General features: G+C 38.4%; 1 protein-coding gene across 1 annotated transcript in view; it reads left to right on the top strand.

The window, feature by feature from the left end:
• The window catches only part of TMEM131 (transmembrane protein 131), a 106004-nt gene that overhangs the window by 15568 nt on the left and 73321 nt on the right, over positions 1-17115 (top strand). Inside the window, exon 2 of the mRNA XM_086482202.1 lies at positions 6373-6434. Coding sequence (XP_086338328.1) covers positions 6373-6434 — 62 coding nt within the window. The remainder of the gene's footprint in view (positions 1-6372; positions 6435-17115) is intronic.

Below are 17115 nucleotides of genomic sequence, written 5' to 3'. Positions count from 1 at the left end.
ATGACTCTTCCTGAGGTCTGTTGGAAAAATTATCCATATCCCTTCATTATGGACTACTGGAAAAGAAACAAGAGAACTGGCTATTTAAGTGCAAGAGGATTTAGTTGAAAAGGAAGCCCGCTGACCGGTAGTTCTCTCTTGGAGCCTCTTTCCTGAGCTTCACTGTCCCAGAAGAGAATGATCTCTTACATTTCCAGTGAACAGTCACCTGTTGGGACGTAGGCAGAAATTCAGGCTGATAGCTACAGTGACTCTCCCATCTTGGAGAGTAGGCCTTTCTTTAAACAGCTTTTAGTGTATTGAACACTGAACTGGGATGGGTTTTTTTGAGGCTCACCAGACTTCTGTGTTCCTGAAGGCAATAAAAATCATTGCTTGCATTATACTGGTTTTCTTTATCTGTATGGTATTTAATTTTTTATAATGTATTTTTCCTTTCATAATACTGTTATTTTATCTTTCTATATCCACCTGCCTATATTTCTCGTGGTGCTCAATTTTTGACTGTTGAGGATGACTGAAATTGTGTGGTTGCACATAGGCAGTTAATTCATAGTCAAAGCTTTAAAACCAACTCGTCCAGTTTTAGTTGTGCTGCTTAACCGGTAGTGATACAAATGCTGTAATTACAATTACATAGACAGCAGTGAATGACATTTAGCACATTGTAATTGGCTCATGTGGTTATAGTTACCTTGAAGTGAGCTTAGTCATTGAGACAAAGGGTTAGAAACTGAACTTTGAAAAAACTTGGTGTAAATCAGGGGAGATTTAAATAACCAATCTGGCCCTATTTTATTAAGTTGGGACACTATTTCCAGAATTTGGGGAGAATTCTTAGACTAGATGATACCAAGTTTTATAACTACAGCTTATAAGAAAATTGGTTTAGAAAGAGTTGAGGGAGAAAATATTTCTTATAAGCAAGTAAGAGCATATATAATGATGATTAACATAAAAAGAAATGAAGGCACCATGTTCTAGAGTAGCTGTTCCAGAATTAAGTAATATTCCAGAATAGTGTTTTTATAAGCATGTATGGCAGAATATACATTCCTGTTGAGATGAAAAAAATGGATAATGGCTAAAGGAAAGAAAAAAATTTTGCAAAGCCACCTTAAAATCAGATGGCAGTCAGAAGTAGGCCTCATAACCTGTGACCCATGGAAATTTTTTTTATCATTGTGCACCAAGAGTCTTGGCATATTCAGTGGTCTCATATTACTTGCAAATTTATTCTGTTATATGTAATTCAGGCACATCTAAGGATTGCTGTTGGCTAAAGTGATTTTGATACTAAGTTCCAGTTTACTCTAGAGAAGTGTAGGATCTTACAATTTTCTTCATGTTACATGATGCTTTATAGATCTGTACTTTTCTTGTTTTAAGCTAAAATATAAAAGGCTTGAACCAGAGACGATTAAAATAGTGATGTATTCAAACAAAACTTGTCTGCTAGCTATATAAACTTGTGAGAAGATGTTGCTTCAGCTTTGAGGGATTCAAGTGAATTCTCTTATCTCTTGAGGCTACTGTTGTTTCCATTTTTATTACTTCAGGTGTTTATCATCAAGCACTGTGATACTGTTGGAAAAGGCAGGGGAAAGCATTTAGAAATCTGCTGGTAATAATGAATAGATACGTCTTTTTACTGTTCTGGAAAGCTGTGTTTTGGGGGGCGGGGGATTATGGCTGTGGAGGTGGTGTTTGTTTTACTATTTTTTAAAGAGTTTGGAAAAGCTTAGAAAGTGCTCTCTGTAGAAAAAGGTTTTTTTGGAACAAGTGGAAAGGCCTACATTCAAGGTCCTTTTTCTGATATCTTTTATGAGCTTTTCATAGAAAAGCTGACTTAAGTAAAGAAGTTGCACTTTAAAGGTTGTGGTTTGAAAACAAACAGAAAACGAAACTTACAGTATTTTTAGTGTTTGTGGTTGCTTATAAACTTCTGTTAATAGTGTCCTACCGTCTGAAAAGAGGAAACCAGGATACGCAAGCTAGAAGCTGGAAAAATTTGACCCTGAAGTCACTTAATATCCTAGTAGTGAGAGTGACTGACAATTTCATGGATTCTCATGAATCTGATAAATTTGCTTCTTGAGAGTGCTGGAAAGGATAAAGGTTTTCTGCTGAGAGGGGTATGCGTATACCTCTTAGAAGAAAATACTCTGTTCAGCAGAGGCAAGGAGGAGGTGATTCTTCTGGCCTTGAAATCTGTGGATATGAACCTTTGTCCTTTTCCTTCTTTGGGCCCTGAATATGCTAATGTTTAAAGTTTGGCTAATAACTATTATAATCAGCCTTTAGGTCTTCGGTTGCCTTTAGGGTCAGGAAGAAATTATTTTCCTAATGTGTAATTTGGCTTCTTGACTGCTGATTTGTGCAGTGGCAGATCACACTATGACAGCTGAAATGCTTCCTATCCCAAATGTTATGTTTTGCCCCACTTGTAGCAGTTGCCAGTCATGTGGCAAGGGTGACGGAAATGGCACAGTCAGCAGTTCTTAATTTGCTGCAGTTTACTATTGTAGAGTATTAAAGTATTGGCTGCAGTATTAGACTGATAATAGAGCATGGTGTTGTCAGCCTGGACTTTGGGAAGAAGTTTTTCTAGGCGAAATTGTTAAGGACTTTGCAGAAACAGTCATCTTCCTCTGTAGCATGGGGAATGGTTCACCTAATAAAGCATGCCCAGGTGATCTCATACTTAATTGCTTGCAGAGTCTTTTGGCATCGATAATAACCTATTCTCTATTGATGACATACATATTTTGTGGAAAAGGACAGAAAATACTATTTTTGGACTTGCGCTGCAGAAGTTTGTGAACTTACTCAGCTCAGGTACCGCAAGTGCAAATGGTGAGCAGCTGCATCTAATTCTGGAATGGGCAAATACCCAGAAGGAAGTGTTCTGCTCTTCAGGCACTGCTGGCATTTCACTTTGAAGAAGCCTTTGTCCTCTCTGTGGTCCATATTGGACAGTTTGAGAGCCGCTTTTACAGGGGTTTGGGTGATTCTTTACGACTTGTCGGTGGTGATTTTTTTTTTTAAATGTAATTGGCTTTGCCTCGTTTGAATGAGGTGACTCGTTGCTTCATCCTGAATTGAGAGTCTGAGAAGTCGGTTGCAAAAACAAGCTTTCATCTCATGAAGGTGTAGATTATTTGCTTGTCATTTCCTTGCTTTGATGAAATAGCAGATAAAGTAGAAACAAAGGCTTGAAAGTTAGTCTAAAATGAAGTAAAAGGTATAACCACAGAAACTTCATCACGTTCTGAGTTGGGATGTGACTGCTGTGAAATGGCCAGCAGCCAAGCTTCGCAGTGCATCTGACTTCACCTGGCACTGTCATCTGCTCTCTGAAAACATTTCTTAAATGATATAATGATGAATGGCACTTCTATTTAACAGTGTCATCCGCTCAAAATGTTCTGGAACATCTGTTGCTTTGTTCGTAAGGTGCAACAAAGATGAAATAACTGTGGAGTGGCTGAGAAAGCGTTTGGGGTTTACAGAAGAGCTGCCTGTGTTCAAGCTGCTTGGGAAGAAGCCTTTGGCTAGTTTCTGTGAGCTTTTGTGTATGTTATCGTTATGGAAGAATTGTTGCTACTTTCTGCTTTGTGTATCATCATATTTAAAACGGGGGGAAAAAAAGCCTCAGGAAAATATTAAGAATTTGTAATTTTCTGTCGAAATACACATTTGAAGAAATATCCTTTTGTGTTTTACTTGTTGTTGTTAGATTATGAATACAAAAAGCTGTTTTCTAATGAATTTTTTGTTTGTGCCTGATGTCACAGTCAAGTTCTGTGTATTTTTTGTTTCCAGAGCAGAAAACTAGAAAACAAAAGAATTGCAAAACACCCTAGCCTCAAAGGTGCAATTCCTTTTGAATGTTAGGAAGGTGTGCTCTTATTGATATGTTCTTTTATTAAATTGTTTGTTAAACTTGCAGTAAATCTAATACATGAGAAGACATAATTTCATTCTAGATTTGTCCCTAAGTAAATAATTGAAAATTTTCCCTCCATATCAGCTAATCTGTAATTTGTTTTTGTTTTTGTTTTTTTTTTTTTGCACAGAGAGTAGGCATGACATTTCCATGAAACTGGGATTAACTGTCACACTTTGCCTTTTAACTGAACATGTCAAAGTTTCATTTTCTTACTTGTGCTGCAGTTCACTTTGAGATTTTTGAGTGGTTCTAAAGACAAAGTTAAACAGTGACTTGAATGTCTTACACATGTATTGCCAGGTAAATTGGCAAGAATTAACTTGTTCTTCGTTTCTAGGATTAAACTTTAAACTGATAGACCTGCTCCAGTAATTTTAAGCTTTAAAAGCCCAAATCTTCGTAAGTTGTAGGACTTGATCTCATAACAGCTGTTTAAATGCTGATTTGTTTTTGGTTTGATTTTTTTAATCTCTTGACCTATGTTCTGTGTAGTTCTTCAATATAAATGATTGACCAAACTGCTGAGTCTTGGACTGAGGATGACTTTTGTTTGTTTTGGAAATCATTAGGGTAATAACAATAAATAAACAAAAAAAAAAGATATTACTGACTGACTAGTACTACTCATGCCACTGTTAACATTGCAGGACAAGTATATTGTTTGTAATGTGAGCTTCTCCCCCCTTTTCTGTGGTGATTTTCACACTTGTACGTGATCTGGGCTGCTTTCTCTGCTTGTGTCCCTAAACATTAGAATTCTGAGTTATGGTAGCTTGGAAAGTAATTGTATGAAATTTTGTCGTTTGGGGTTTTTGTTTATTTGGTTGTTTTCTTTGCATACCAAAAGAGACTTTTGGAGATGACAGCAGCAATCTTTGTTTTATGTTAACTTTTACTTTTGGTCATATGAAAGCAAGGTTATGGAGTTTGTACCTTTTAGGAGAAGGTATCAAAATGTGGGGAGAGTCAGGGTTGCAGAATGGGATGTGCAAACAGTAATATCTTAAGTAGCAGACTGAATTTTGGGTGCTGAGTGAAGTGTCACTAATGCAACCAGTGAGGAAACACTTGGGACAAATATGTGTCAAAAATTGTGTTTCTCTCTGTGGTAGTTCCCTTTACTCCTGTCTGCCAAGAGTGCTTTTTTCATATTTTTGCTTTCTGAAAGTGATGTCACTCTTTCTTTTAAAACATATAGAGACAAGTGGTGATGTTGGCGACCTTATAATAATTGTTCTTGTTAGAACACTGACCTTCAAAGTGAGAGATGAGAGTTTAAATCTCCTTTTTCAGATAGGGATTCAAATTCCATCTTCCAGAAGCGCACACTAGGCTTCTGTGTCCTGGGCAACCTTTAACTTCTTCCTGTTGAAGTTATTCCTCTTTGCTGAAACAGAGGTGTGTTGTCACACTCAGCTTCGTGTAGCTGAATGGTAAAAGTGGTCATGGAAAAAGGCTGTGGGGGAGGGGTTATTTATAGGGATTTCTTTTTTTTTTTCCTTAATGCAGTTTTCTGGTTTGAGGTCGTTACTAAACAAGTAAAAATAAAATTTTGTCCTAAAGACCTGCTTTGTGTGTGTGTGAATAGTTTTTTGGGGAGTAAAATTTAGACCCCTTTGAACTTTTCTTTCCTCTTTAACTCGTGTTCATTCTTGTACAAATTATTATATTTTACAGGAAGGGCAATGCCCTTATTTCCTTGTCTTTAAAAGAAAGTAGCATTCCCTACATTTTGAGAGGAATTGAAGAACAATTGCCTGACCAAACATTTAGAGGAAATGAGTGGAGGAGGAATGCTTAATTTGAGGACCATATATGTGACTGAAGCATGAACTTTTCATCAAGTTTAGTCATATGGTGCAAGCACTTCTAAACTGTCTCAAATTTTATTGTGTTACTGTCAAGATGGAGAGAGTTGTTGCCAACCTGAGGATTAGGGAACACTGTGAACAAGGCTTTCCAGATGTACAGTTAAGATTTTAGGTGTATAAATGAAACTGAAATTCCGTTTGTGAATGTTGGAATTCTTTTGGGGCTTAGATGTATTAAAACTCAGTTGTTTAGGTACCCAGTCAGTCATATATTGGTCAAAGTACTGAGTTAGCTTGGAGCAGCCAGTCTTTTTAGAGAGCATAGAAGTTGTTCACTTTGGAGTTAAATGTTTTTATGCCAAAAGACTGATTTGCAAAGTGTGGTACTTATTAATGCGAACATCTTGGAATTGGAGGTCTCAGAGGAAAATTAGTATCACAGATTTGTGTTTGGTATTTCAGTAGACTCTGCATTGTTGTTTTCGATTGTCATAGCGTGTCACCTGCAAAATGAGGTACAGCAACTTTTAGATGTTTAAGTTGCTCTTTTTAATTTAATAACAAAATGTTTTTCTGTTAAGTTACTTAGCTTTTTGTTTTTCTTTGCAGCTTTCATCCAGTCAGATGGCATAATAGAAATGCTACGTTTTGATGAAGGAGACTTATTGCAGGTATGTAGTCTGAGTAAATCATCTGAACTAGCAATGTTTCATCTTTTTCATAACTGCTTTTTGAAACTCATGGGTGAGTGGATTTTTGCAAGTGAGCAAGCATCAAACTTCAGTCCAAAAAACTTTTGGACCTTCTAAAGTTGTTTTCAGCAATGTGCTTCGGTGTGTCCTGAGGTTCTGGTTCCTTGATCTTCTGTGTTGCGAAACTGATGGAGTTTACCACAGGTCCTGTCTGGCCTATTTGTCCAGGGTGTTTTTTTCTTCAAAAAAACTCAGGGATGCTTTGTGTTTAAAACTCATCTTGATGTAGAGTTGGGATGCAACTCGATACCACAACTAGAGGGGCTGGGAAGTGTTGGAAGATTCCCAAATATGAAGGTAGCCCTTGGGACCAAGTCTCCTCTGGGTTTAAAGAAAGCTCAAATTAGGTAACTGTTGTTGCACATACGGATTTGTCAGGTATAACATTGCCATTCTTGTCAGATTTCTTTTGGTATGAGTCAAAACAGACAAAAAGTTAATTTTAAAGAATACCTGCTCATATTTTGAGATGGTGGTAGTAGTTCTTATGAAATACATAGCAACATGGCCTGATACTTTAGAGCTACATAGTTCTGAAGTTCTATTGACTGTAATAACATTTGCATGCATTTTGTGGATTGTATTTATGTTGAGAATGTATTTTTTTAAAACTCCTTGATGATCTTAGTCCTGGTAGTTGAGAGGGAGGAGAGGAGAAAGAAGAAAGCAATTAATTGTTTAAATGATTAGAAAACATGGCATGTGACTGCATTAAACTTCATTAGTTACCAGTGCAGTGCTTGATTTGCAACTCCAATCTAGAAGAATCAACAAATGTAAAGGCTGTATAGTTCTAGGCTTATGGTAATATTATTTGTTTCAGATTTATGAAGGGTGTTTTTTTTTTTTTTTCTGCCCACCTACCTATGCTGTTTGGATTTTTTGTTTCGTTGTTTGGGGTTGTTTTCTTCTTCCACTGCTTGGTCCTTAATGTAAATCAAGAATAATTTACTATAGATTTTAAGATTATAATGTATAAGGATCAGATCCTTCAGAATGGTCTGAACTGGTGACAGAAATGGTTGTAAAAAACCAAACCAACCAAACCCTGCCCCGCCCCCTCCCAACAAAACCAACCAAAAACCCACCACCAAGCAAGCAAGCAAAGAAGCCCCAGATTCTTCATTAGGTAGTTATTTAGATGTCATGTGATAAACACCTTCTCATAATATATATCTATGTAGGCTTATTTTTGGACATAGAGAGTAGAATGGTGGAAGTTTGCCATGTAGTGGTTACAGTCTCAATTGTTGAAGCTTTTGACGCAGAATATTTCTTTAACTTGCATGGAGATACCACGTATCAGTATAAATATGAGAGGGAAAAAAAATCACTGGACTTAGTTTCTTTTCTTTTACAAACTCTATTAGCGTATATTTTGTTCAACAAGAGGAGGCTGAGGGGTGACCTAATCAACGTTTACAAATACGTAAAGGGCGAGTGTCAGGAGGATGGAGCTGGGCTCTTTTCAGTGATGGCCAATGACAGGACATGGGGCAACGGGTGCAAGCTGGAGCATAGGAGGTTCCATGTAAACATAAGGAAAAACTTTTTCACTGTGAGGGTGACAGAGCCCTGGAACAGGCTGCCTGGAGAGGTTGTAGAGTCTCCTTCTCTGGAGACATTCAAAACCCACCTGGATGCATTCCTGTGTGACCTACTCTAGGTGGTCCTGCTCTGGCAGGGGGGTTGGGCTAGGTGATCTTTCGAGGTCCCTTCCAACCCCTGACATTCTGTGATTCTGTGGTTCAGTAAAAATGACAGACATGGGTTGGCCCAGTTTTTAAGATGATAATGATGTAGCTGAGTTCACTTACCTGCATTTTGGGTGGGATTTTTTCCCCAGGATGCTTTCTCTTTTATATTTTTTAACTAATTAAAATTAATCTTACAAATCTGAAATTATCTTATTTATTAATTTTGGCCCTCTATTAATCATTATAGTTCCCAGGACTAGAAGTAATGGTGCTGCTGTGAACCACCTCAATAATGCATATAAAGATGGAAAAGTAAAATGGATTGTTAATCATTCCAGCTTTATTGCAAGATGCAACAGAGACAGGAAAATTAGTTTAAATATTATGTTGGGACAAAGTCGAGCAATTCTGGATGTCGCATTGTAAATTTCACAGTGCTTTGGCTTGCATTTGGCTGCCACTTATCCTAATACGCTGCGAAGTATTTGATGTACGACAAAGCAAGAGACACAAAATTTCTAATAAAGGGTTTATATGTTTTATGTTATGGTTGTGGCTCTTAAGCCAAAAATACCTGTGTTAAGTGAAACCGGTTCCTTTTAATCAGAATGATACAGCATATTTACTCTAGCTTACCATTTATTTGTTTTTTTCCTGTGGATTTTAATATGGTGACCTCTTGTGACTACTTACTGCAATTAAAAAATAAAAGCAAAGCAGCTACGTTGTTGGAAAAACAGATTTACATCTTGTGAACAGCAGTTACTAAAGTTTTAAACCTACTGTAATGTCATTAGATGATTCTCTTTTGGGCTTGCTGCAAGTTTTCACAAATGTTCATTGGTTGTAGGTCACCCACCATTATAGCACCAATACGATGATGTAGTAGTAACTCAGTGCCATCTAATATTTTGTCACCTTCTGATGATGTTTTTTAAATATAAAAAATAAGCAATTCAGTGCATAAAATGATTAATAATCATCGAAGTGTCAAAGCCATCCCCAGTCTTGGTTTAATTTTCCCCCCTCAGAGAATCTGATACCTTTATAGTAGAAGCAAGCCTTTTTCTTGTTTGAAGGAGTTGCTTTCCAAGTAAGGCAAATCAAATGCTGAGTCTTGCATAATTTAATCGTTAGGGCTTTCTGACACCTCCCTCCAGTTGGAGTGTATCCTCTGAATACTGTTTTTTTTACTTATTTGGACTACGTATTATCGGTGAAACACTCCTTATGTGTTTCAATCACATTTTGGAACTTTTGATGTAAAAAGTAAATGAAATGTGTTGGGAAAATTGGGGTTGACCATACTGACTTAAAATGGTTGTTCATTGAAAGAGCATAAATCTGTAAATATTTAAGTAAAAAAACCCTTACATTTAGTAAAAATAAACTGGCAATGCAAATTTCTTTGGTTCATGCTAGTGGAATACAGTAGGGAAGTAAAGACAGTACTTTTTGGAAGTGTACTTCCAGTATGTGGCTTAGAAAGTGCTACACCATGTAGCTTTGCCCTCTGTCTCATCAGAGCAGAACCCAAGAATTTATTCTTTAGCATACATGTTTAGATTAAAGTTTTATATCTGAAAAATTTTATGCTACATGGATTGAATTACAATAATGAGTTAATTTCCTAATTCTGTCTGTTTATTCACATGAATCAGTCCTGTTAATGACTCAATAACTTTTTGAATTCTTAAAATAATTTATTTAGATCCTGAGCATAGGGTAAGAATTGTATTCATGTTAGTTGTCCATTGCTCAATGCAATGTAGGGTTTGGTTTTTTTCTTCAGTAGCAGGTATTTTGGAGTTGTCTATGTAATTGGTTGGCACTTCACAGTGTCATAGATTTGTTTGGTTGTAATGGACCTCAGGAGATCACCTAGTACTTTCTTCAGGTAGTGTGTAAATGGGCTGCCCTTGGCAGATGCTTGACTCTTCTGTTCTTAAAATCTCTACAGAAGTAACTTTCACAAGTTTCCTTACATACGTGTTTCTTTCATGCATGCCTAAAGCTGGTTTTGCCTCTTCTTTGTTCTCCAATATATATTCAGGGTTTTTTCTGTTAGTTTTTTTTTTTCCTCTTCATAGTGTTAATTTTGTACTAAAAGACACCTATAGCTTCTTCATGCAGATTTTTAAAAACAGCCTGTAACTTTCTTTACTGGACCTTTGTTTCTCTACACACTACTTAAAGTGTAGCATTTAATTGGGACATTAGTACTCTTAAGGCTTTGAGAAAGGACAGGGTGGTTACTTCCCTGTGTAATAACACTTGTTTTAGTAATTCCAAAATGAGTTGTAAATTTTTGATAGCATTTTGTTTGCTCATATAGTTTGTATTTCTGTGCTGTGCTCTCTAGACACACTCTTTTCTTTAGTGTACTGCTGCTTAGTCAGTTGTTCCCTTTTAGATTTGAGCTGTCCTTCAGCTGAACTTCACCTTGTTGGTGTCAGACCATCTCCTCTGTGTGTCCTGATTATTTGAACCTGTGTCCAGAACCTGACAGATGCTTTAAGCCCCTGACAATGATGTCACCTGCAAATATTAGGAGTGCTGAAATAAACTCTGTTACTTTTAATAATTTTTCCTTTCATGTTAAGCCAACATACAGTCTTGCTTTTCGAGGACTTTATTTTGAAAACTGAACAGTAAAGTAGAATTTATTTTTCAGAGCAAAGTTTTCATTTGCTTTTAGTTCACAAAGGAATGTTTCCTAGGTCATTCTGTTTATTGTGAGAGTTCTTGCCTTGGGTGTCTGATGTTTTCCTGCACAATGTAGTTGAGGCCACTGTTTTCCAGAGCAAGCAATCCTCTTATTCAGACTAAGCGTTTGGAAAGTACTTCTGCCTATCTAGTAGTATTTCTAAAGTAGCGTATTCCTACAGTGAAAAGGAAAATGGTAAGACTCTTCAATCAAATTCCCTTAACGTGAATCACTACACTTACCCTTGCGGCAATAATCTTAGATGTGTGACATGCTCTTTACAGGTGAACTTGTAGAAATTATTTTACTGATACTTACTGGTTTGCAGAATAGCTAAGATAGGGTAAAAAGAAAACTTGTGTGGTTATATATATACACTTAATACGTTTACTGTCTTTGTTCATAAACTGCTGTAAACTTCTAGTCACAGAAGCTGGTAATGTGAATTATAATGGTCCTAAATGTCAAATAGAGCGAACCTTAACATTACTTGTGGTGGCTTTGCAACAAGGAAGCTATGGGACTGAGTTACATGCGTGGGAATCAGCAATGCTGATCTCTTGCTGGAGGAATTTTAGTATTTTCTGCATGATCTGTACTTCATTCCATATGGCATGGTAAAGAAGTATCTTGCAGAATTGGCAACTATTCAGTTCTGGTGTATCAGCGATAGTGTTTCAGGGTGCAAGTTTTAAATGTATTTCTTTATTACCTCAAATTTTCATATCTTATCTTGACTTTTCAAAGGGTTTTGCTATCATCTCCATTGATATCCATATAGCCAAACTGCTAAGATACAGTCAGCGTAAGTGAGCAATAAAGTGGCTGGACCATTGACCTCAATGGGTGTACTCTACAGTACAAAGTTCAGCTGGCAGTCGGTTACCCGTGATAGAGGTTGATACTGAGGACAATGCTGCTTGGTGACTTCATTAGCAGCTGGAATGATGGTATAGAGAGTGCTCTCGGAAAGTTTGTGGATGCTACCAAATTGTGCAAAGTAGTCGATATGCTGTAAGGCAAGGCTGCTATTCAGAGGGACTTCAGCAGGCTGACAGGAACCTCATGACAATTCAGCTAAGGCAAATGCAAGTCCTGCACCTGGGAGAGAATAACAGGACAGGCTAGGCACTGCTGGAAAAGACTGACAGCAGCACTGCAGAAAAGACCTGGTGGGTCCTAGTAGACAACAAGTTGAACATAAGGTAGCTGTGTGCACGTGTAGCAAAGAAGGCCGCCAGCCAACTTTATGAACAGATGTGGAGCCAGAAGGTAAGGGGTGATTTCCCGCCCACTTAAGCACTTGTGGGGCTGTAGCTGGAATACCGTGCCTAGTCTGGGCTACCTAGTACAAGGAAAGCACTCACATACTGGAGGAAGCACAGCAGAGGGATACCAGCGTGATCAGGGAGCTGGAATGCTTCTCATGTTAGAAAGTGTTTCTTCAGCCTTCAGAAGAGAAGGCCAAGGGGAAAACTAATTGTTGTGGGCAGTGTAGAGTTGATATGAGCCAGATTTTTCATTGTGCACACAATGGAAGGATGAAAGGCTTTGTACACAAATTTCAGCATGGGACATTCCAAAACCCTGTAAGAAAAAAGCTCTTAAACTTGAGGGTGATCAAACACTGGACCAGATTACTCAAAGAAGCTGTAGAATTTCTGTCTTTGAAGATATGCAGAACTCAATGACCGAAAAGCTGTGAGCAGCCTGCGCTAATGAGACCTTCTCTGAGCAAGGGTTGTCTAGATGGCCTCTGGAGCTTCCTTCCAATATATGCGGTTCTATAAAAGATTAAAAACTGCCTGGATGCAGTCCTGTGTAACCTGCTCTAGGTGAACCTGCTTTAGCAGGGGGATTGGACTAGATGATCTCCAGAGGTCCCTTCCAACCCCTACCATTCTTTGATTCTGTGAAAACCCATCTTGGTTCATTGCCATTCCTGCTACTGCTCAGAAAAAAATTGCAGTTTCTTCTTGTGCAGGAAGCATTGCCATCCCCAGGCTTTAGTTTAAAAATAATTAATTGATGCCCAGGAGTAAGGGACTGTTGCAAAGCCAATGTCAATAGCATGTGTTGCATCAGCTAAAGTCAACTGATGTTTTTGTTTCTTTATGGGAGTCTGGATCATGAAAGAGTATGGCAAGAATGACTCAGCTCAGTCCACTTTCAGCTACCTTTCAGCTTACAGCATTCGATTTTTTTCATTACCTTAGGCAAGGTATTCATCATTACTTATGTTTCTTTTATGTACTTATTTGCATAGAGCTCATGGATGCCGCAATGAAGGTTTAAGCTGTCATATACATACTGGTTTTGTGGCTGCCTCTGAACATTCACTTGCAAGCAGCACTTAGCTTTTCTACAGGAAGGAACCAGCTTTACTATAGAATAACAATATGTAGAATGTTCTAAAAGGGTCTTTTAAATTAGTGCGAGTACTCTTGTGTAGGAATACAGAAAGCTTTGGTAGTTGAGAATTTTGGTAACATTAAAGATATGTATTTTATGTTCAGAAACCTCAGTTCTCGATTAAGAGTGCCTCCCTGCTTCGTGGCACCTTCCACCCACTGCCCGCTGTCTTATTTAAGACTTTAGGACTTTAATTCCGTTGCTTAAACATAGGTAACCAGTGCTATTTGAGATGCCCTAGGCCGTCCTGGACATCTGCATGGACCTGGCAGATATGGCACAGGGCATAGGAGAAACTCCGTGCCCTTCTGGATGTCAGTCTGAAACCAGGCAGGTTGCCCTAGGACATTAATCTCAAGTGGCAGCAGATGCCTATGTTTAGATGACTGACTGAATGTAGTGCTAGGTAATATGACCTCTTACCAAGAAGTGAAGAATAGCTATTATAACAAACTGGTGAGACATTAAAATTAGCCGTTGTTGTTGCTGGGTTGGTTTTTTTGGTGGGATTTTTTTTTTTTGTTTTCTGGCTGAAGTTAACAACCATGGGTATGTCTTTAGACTAAGCCTTCAAAATGTAAGGTGTGGTTTTTGAGTCTCTATGTGTGCAAGATTGTTGTCTGGTATTGTTCCACACCTGTACTGAGTGTGTAAGGTGTGCTTTCAGGTACAGATTCTCTGTGAAATCTTGCTTGAGGATACGAGCCTCGGGAGAGAGGTTTTAAGTCTTGAAACTGGTGCTGGCAGTCTGCCTTCGGAACTCTCTGTGTGCAAGTTGTCTTTATTCTGAAATCCCTTTGGTTTATAGTTTAATCCTTCTTGGTTATATAAGAGATGAATTAAGGCATGCAACTGTCAGTAGCAACAGACTAAATGCATATGCTGTCTTTAAATAAAAATAAAAATTTCACTCTCTAGGACTTGAACACAGGCTTTTGGGTGGAAGGATCATAGACCCCCAGTACTTTTACAGGGGTGATTTTTCCCTCTCCTGCTGCTTTTCCCCACTCAGTTGTATATTTCTACTGCTTCTTATATGCTGACCTTAGGTTTTGTTGTTAGGCAGTCAGCTGGACCCAGAAATTAATCCAATTGTATTTTTTTCCCCAGTAACTTAGCTTATTATGTCTCTTGAAATATTAGTAGTGTGCTTATGCAGCCTGCTTCCTGATCTGTACATTGCAAGGTAGTATTTTTTATTTGTAATACTTCTCACATACAGATAAGATTTAATGAAATTTTCCTGTAAGTCATATTTTGCTAATGCTGCACTAATACAGATGTATCCTTTACAGGAGAAAAGAATAAATGGTATTTATTAAAGAGCATAATTTTATTTCTCTTTACCTTATAAACCATCAGGATTTCACACTTTAAATAGTGGATTGATCTGATAGATGGTTTTAGTTCTTGGCATTTATGGTTGAGAATTTTGTGCAGTCACACAGGAAAAATAGCATGCCAGACTGCAGCACAGTTGGGCCACAATTTTACTTGAAGATCAAATGAAAAAAATGTATTTAGAACATGTAACTGAACACATTTGTATGTTTTGTTTACTGCATGACTCTAAAGATTGACATGTAATAAAAATGAGTGGTAATTATAGAAACTGCCACATGAGATTTATTTTTGGTTTAGTTCCATGATGCTATGGTTGATGAGCTGCTGAAGTTGGCATGCTATTTCTTTGCTCTTGATTGACCCTGATTTAAAAAAAACCAAACCCAAACACAAAAAACCAAAACCAAACAAAAAACCTAAAAAACCCAAACCAAAAGCCACAAAACAAAATACCCACAAAAAAACCCAAACAAACCAAAAAGCAAACAACTCCCTGCTCAAAACACAAACAGTATCATTGAAATGAATTTGTTATTTTTCTTGTGTTTAACAGACATCTGAAAGGAAAAACCAGGCTTTTCCTTATAAGCATGAATCTCTGATAGATTTTGCCCTTAAATATGTGTTAGATGTGTGATGTCCTACTTAAGTGATTTTTTTGTTTTAAATTTTATGTACAGATATTAGGCAATATATTATTCATAGCAAATCCGTGATTTTGGAACATAGGAGGGAAAACTTTAGTTTATGATCAGCTGGCGAATTTAACTCCCAAAAGTTAACTACAGCCATGACTCTGTAGTAATTCAGCTGTGGTCAATGATGTGTATTTCTATTTGTTTCTGTATTTTTCTGGAGTTAACTGCTCTCTGTCTAAAAGTTGGCCTGGGTGGGGTCTTAGACTAAAACTGATAATAGGCATATTGACTGCCAGTTAAGATGCTTAAGAGCATAGATAACAAACAACTTTATCTACCAGATCATTTACAACTTAATAGAACATGCTCTCTTGTTAGAGCCAAAGCTAGTTCTCAAGGATGGGACAGTGTTGGTAATGACTATTTTCGTTGCCCTGTCATGGAATCTGAACCTGTTAGCTCCATCATCTGACTGTCAGGTAGCTGCTGGTGCTTTAATTATGTGCTTTAGTTATGTTTCTAAAGAAAAATTAATTACTGACAGGAAGGTTGTATTTAATTGTAGTGGATAATGCACTTTCAAGGACATTAGTAAGGAATATAGGGCATTTATACATCTGTTAACTTCATAGAGTAAGTTTGGTAGTGGTTGTGGTTTAACCCCAGCTGGCAGCTCAGTTCCACGCAGCTTCTCCCTCACTCCCCCACGATGGGATGGGGGGAGAGAATCAGAAGGGTAAAAGTAGTGCGGGCTGGCAGTGGGGAAAAGCTTGCTGCCTGGGCTGCGGTGATCACGCACTGATGGAGTTCACAGTCCTGAGGGGTATGGGTCAGGCAAAGAAAAAAGTCAGGACCCTGAATTTTAGGAAAGCAAACTTCCAGCACTTCAAGGAGTTAGTCAATAGGATCCTCTGGGAAATTTCCCTCAGGGACAAGGGAGCAGGATAGAGCTGGCAGATCTTTAAGGACACTTCCCATAGAATGCAAGAGCTCTTGATCCCCAGGTGTATCAGGGCAAGGAAGGCAAGAGACCAGTATGGATGAGTTGAGATCTGCTGGTCAAACTAATGGGCAAGAAGGAAATGCACAAGCAGTGGAAATAGGGACAGGTATCCTCGGAAGAGTATAGGGACACTGCCTGGTTGTATAGGAATGGCATCAGGAAGGCCAAGGTGTGGCTGGAGCTGAACTTGTCAACTGGAACTTGTAACTGGAAAAAGGCAAACATTGCACCCATTTTTAAAAAGGGTAGAATGGAGGACCCTGGGAACTATTGAACTGTCAGCCTCACCTCTGTGCCTGGGAACATCATGGAACAGATCCTTCTAGAAGCTATGCTAAGACATGAAGGACAGGGAGGTGATTCAAGATAGCCGGCATGGCTTCACCAAGGGCAAGTCCTGCCTGACCAACCTAGTGGCCTTCCATGATGGAGTGACTGCATCAGTGGACAAGGGAAGAGCTATAGATGTTGTCTCTCCGGACTTCTGTAAGCCTTTGACACAGTCCCCCCAACATCCTTCTCTCTAAATTGGAGAAAGATGGATTTGACGGGTAGACTGTTCAGTGGGTGAGGAATTGGTTGGATGGTTGCAGCCAGGGGGTAGTGGTCAACGGCTCTAAGTCCATCTGGAGGTCAGTGACAAGTGGCATCCCTCAGGGGTCCATACTGGGACCAGTGCTGTTTAATATCTTCATCAGTGACATAGAGAGTGGGATCGAGTGCACCCTGAGCAAGTCTGCAGATGACACCAAGCTGAGTGGTGCGGTTGACACACCTGAGGGATGGGATGTCATCCAGA

Source organism: Leptosomus discolor, chromosome 1 (assembly GCF_034619465.1).
Source record: "Leptosomus discolor isolate bLepDis1 chromosome 1, bLepDis1.hap2, whole genome shotgun sequence".
Lineage (NCBI taxonomy): Eukaryota > Metazoa > Chordata > Aves > Leptosomiformes > Leptosomidae > Leptosomus > Leptosomus discolor.
The sequence above is the reverse complement of the archived record's forward strand: the minus strand, read 5'-3'. Positions and strand labels throughout refer to the sequence as shown.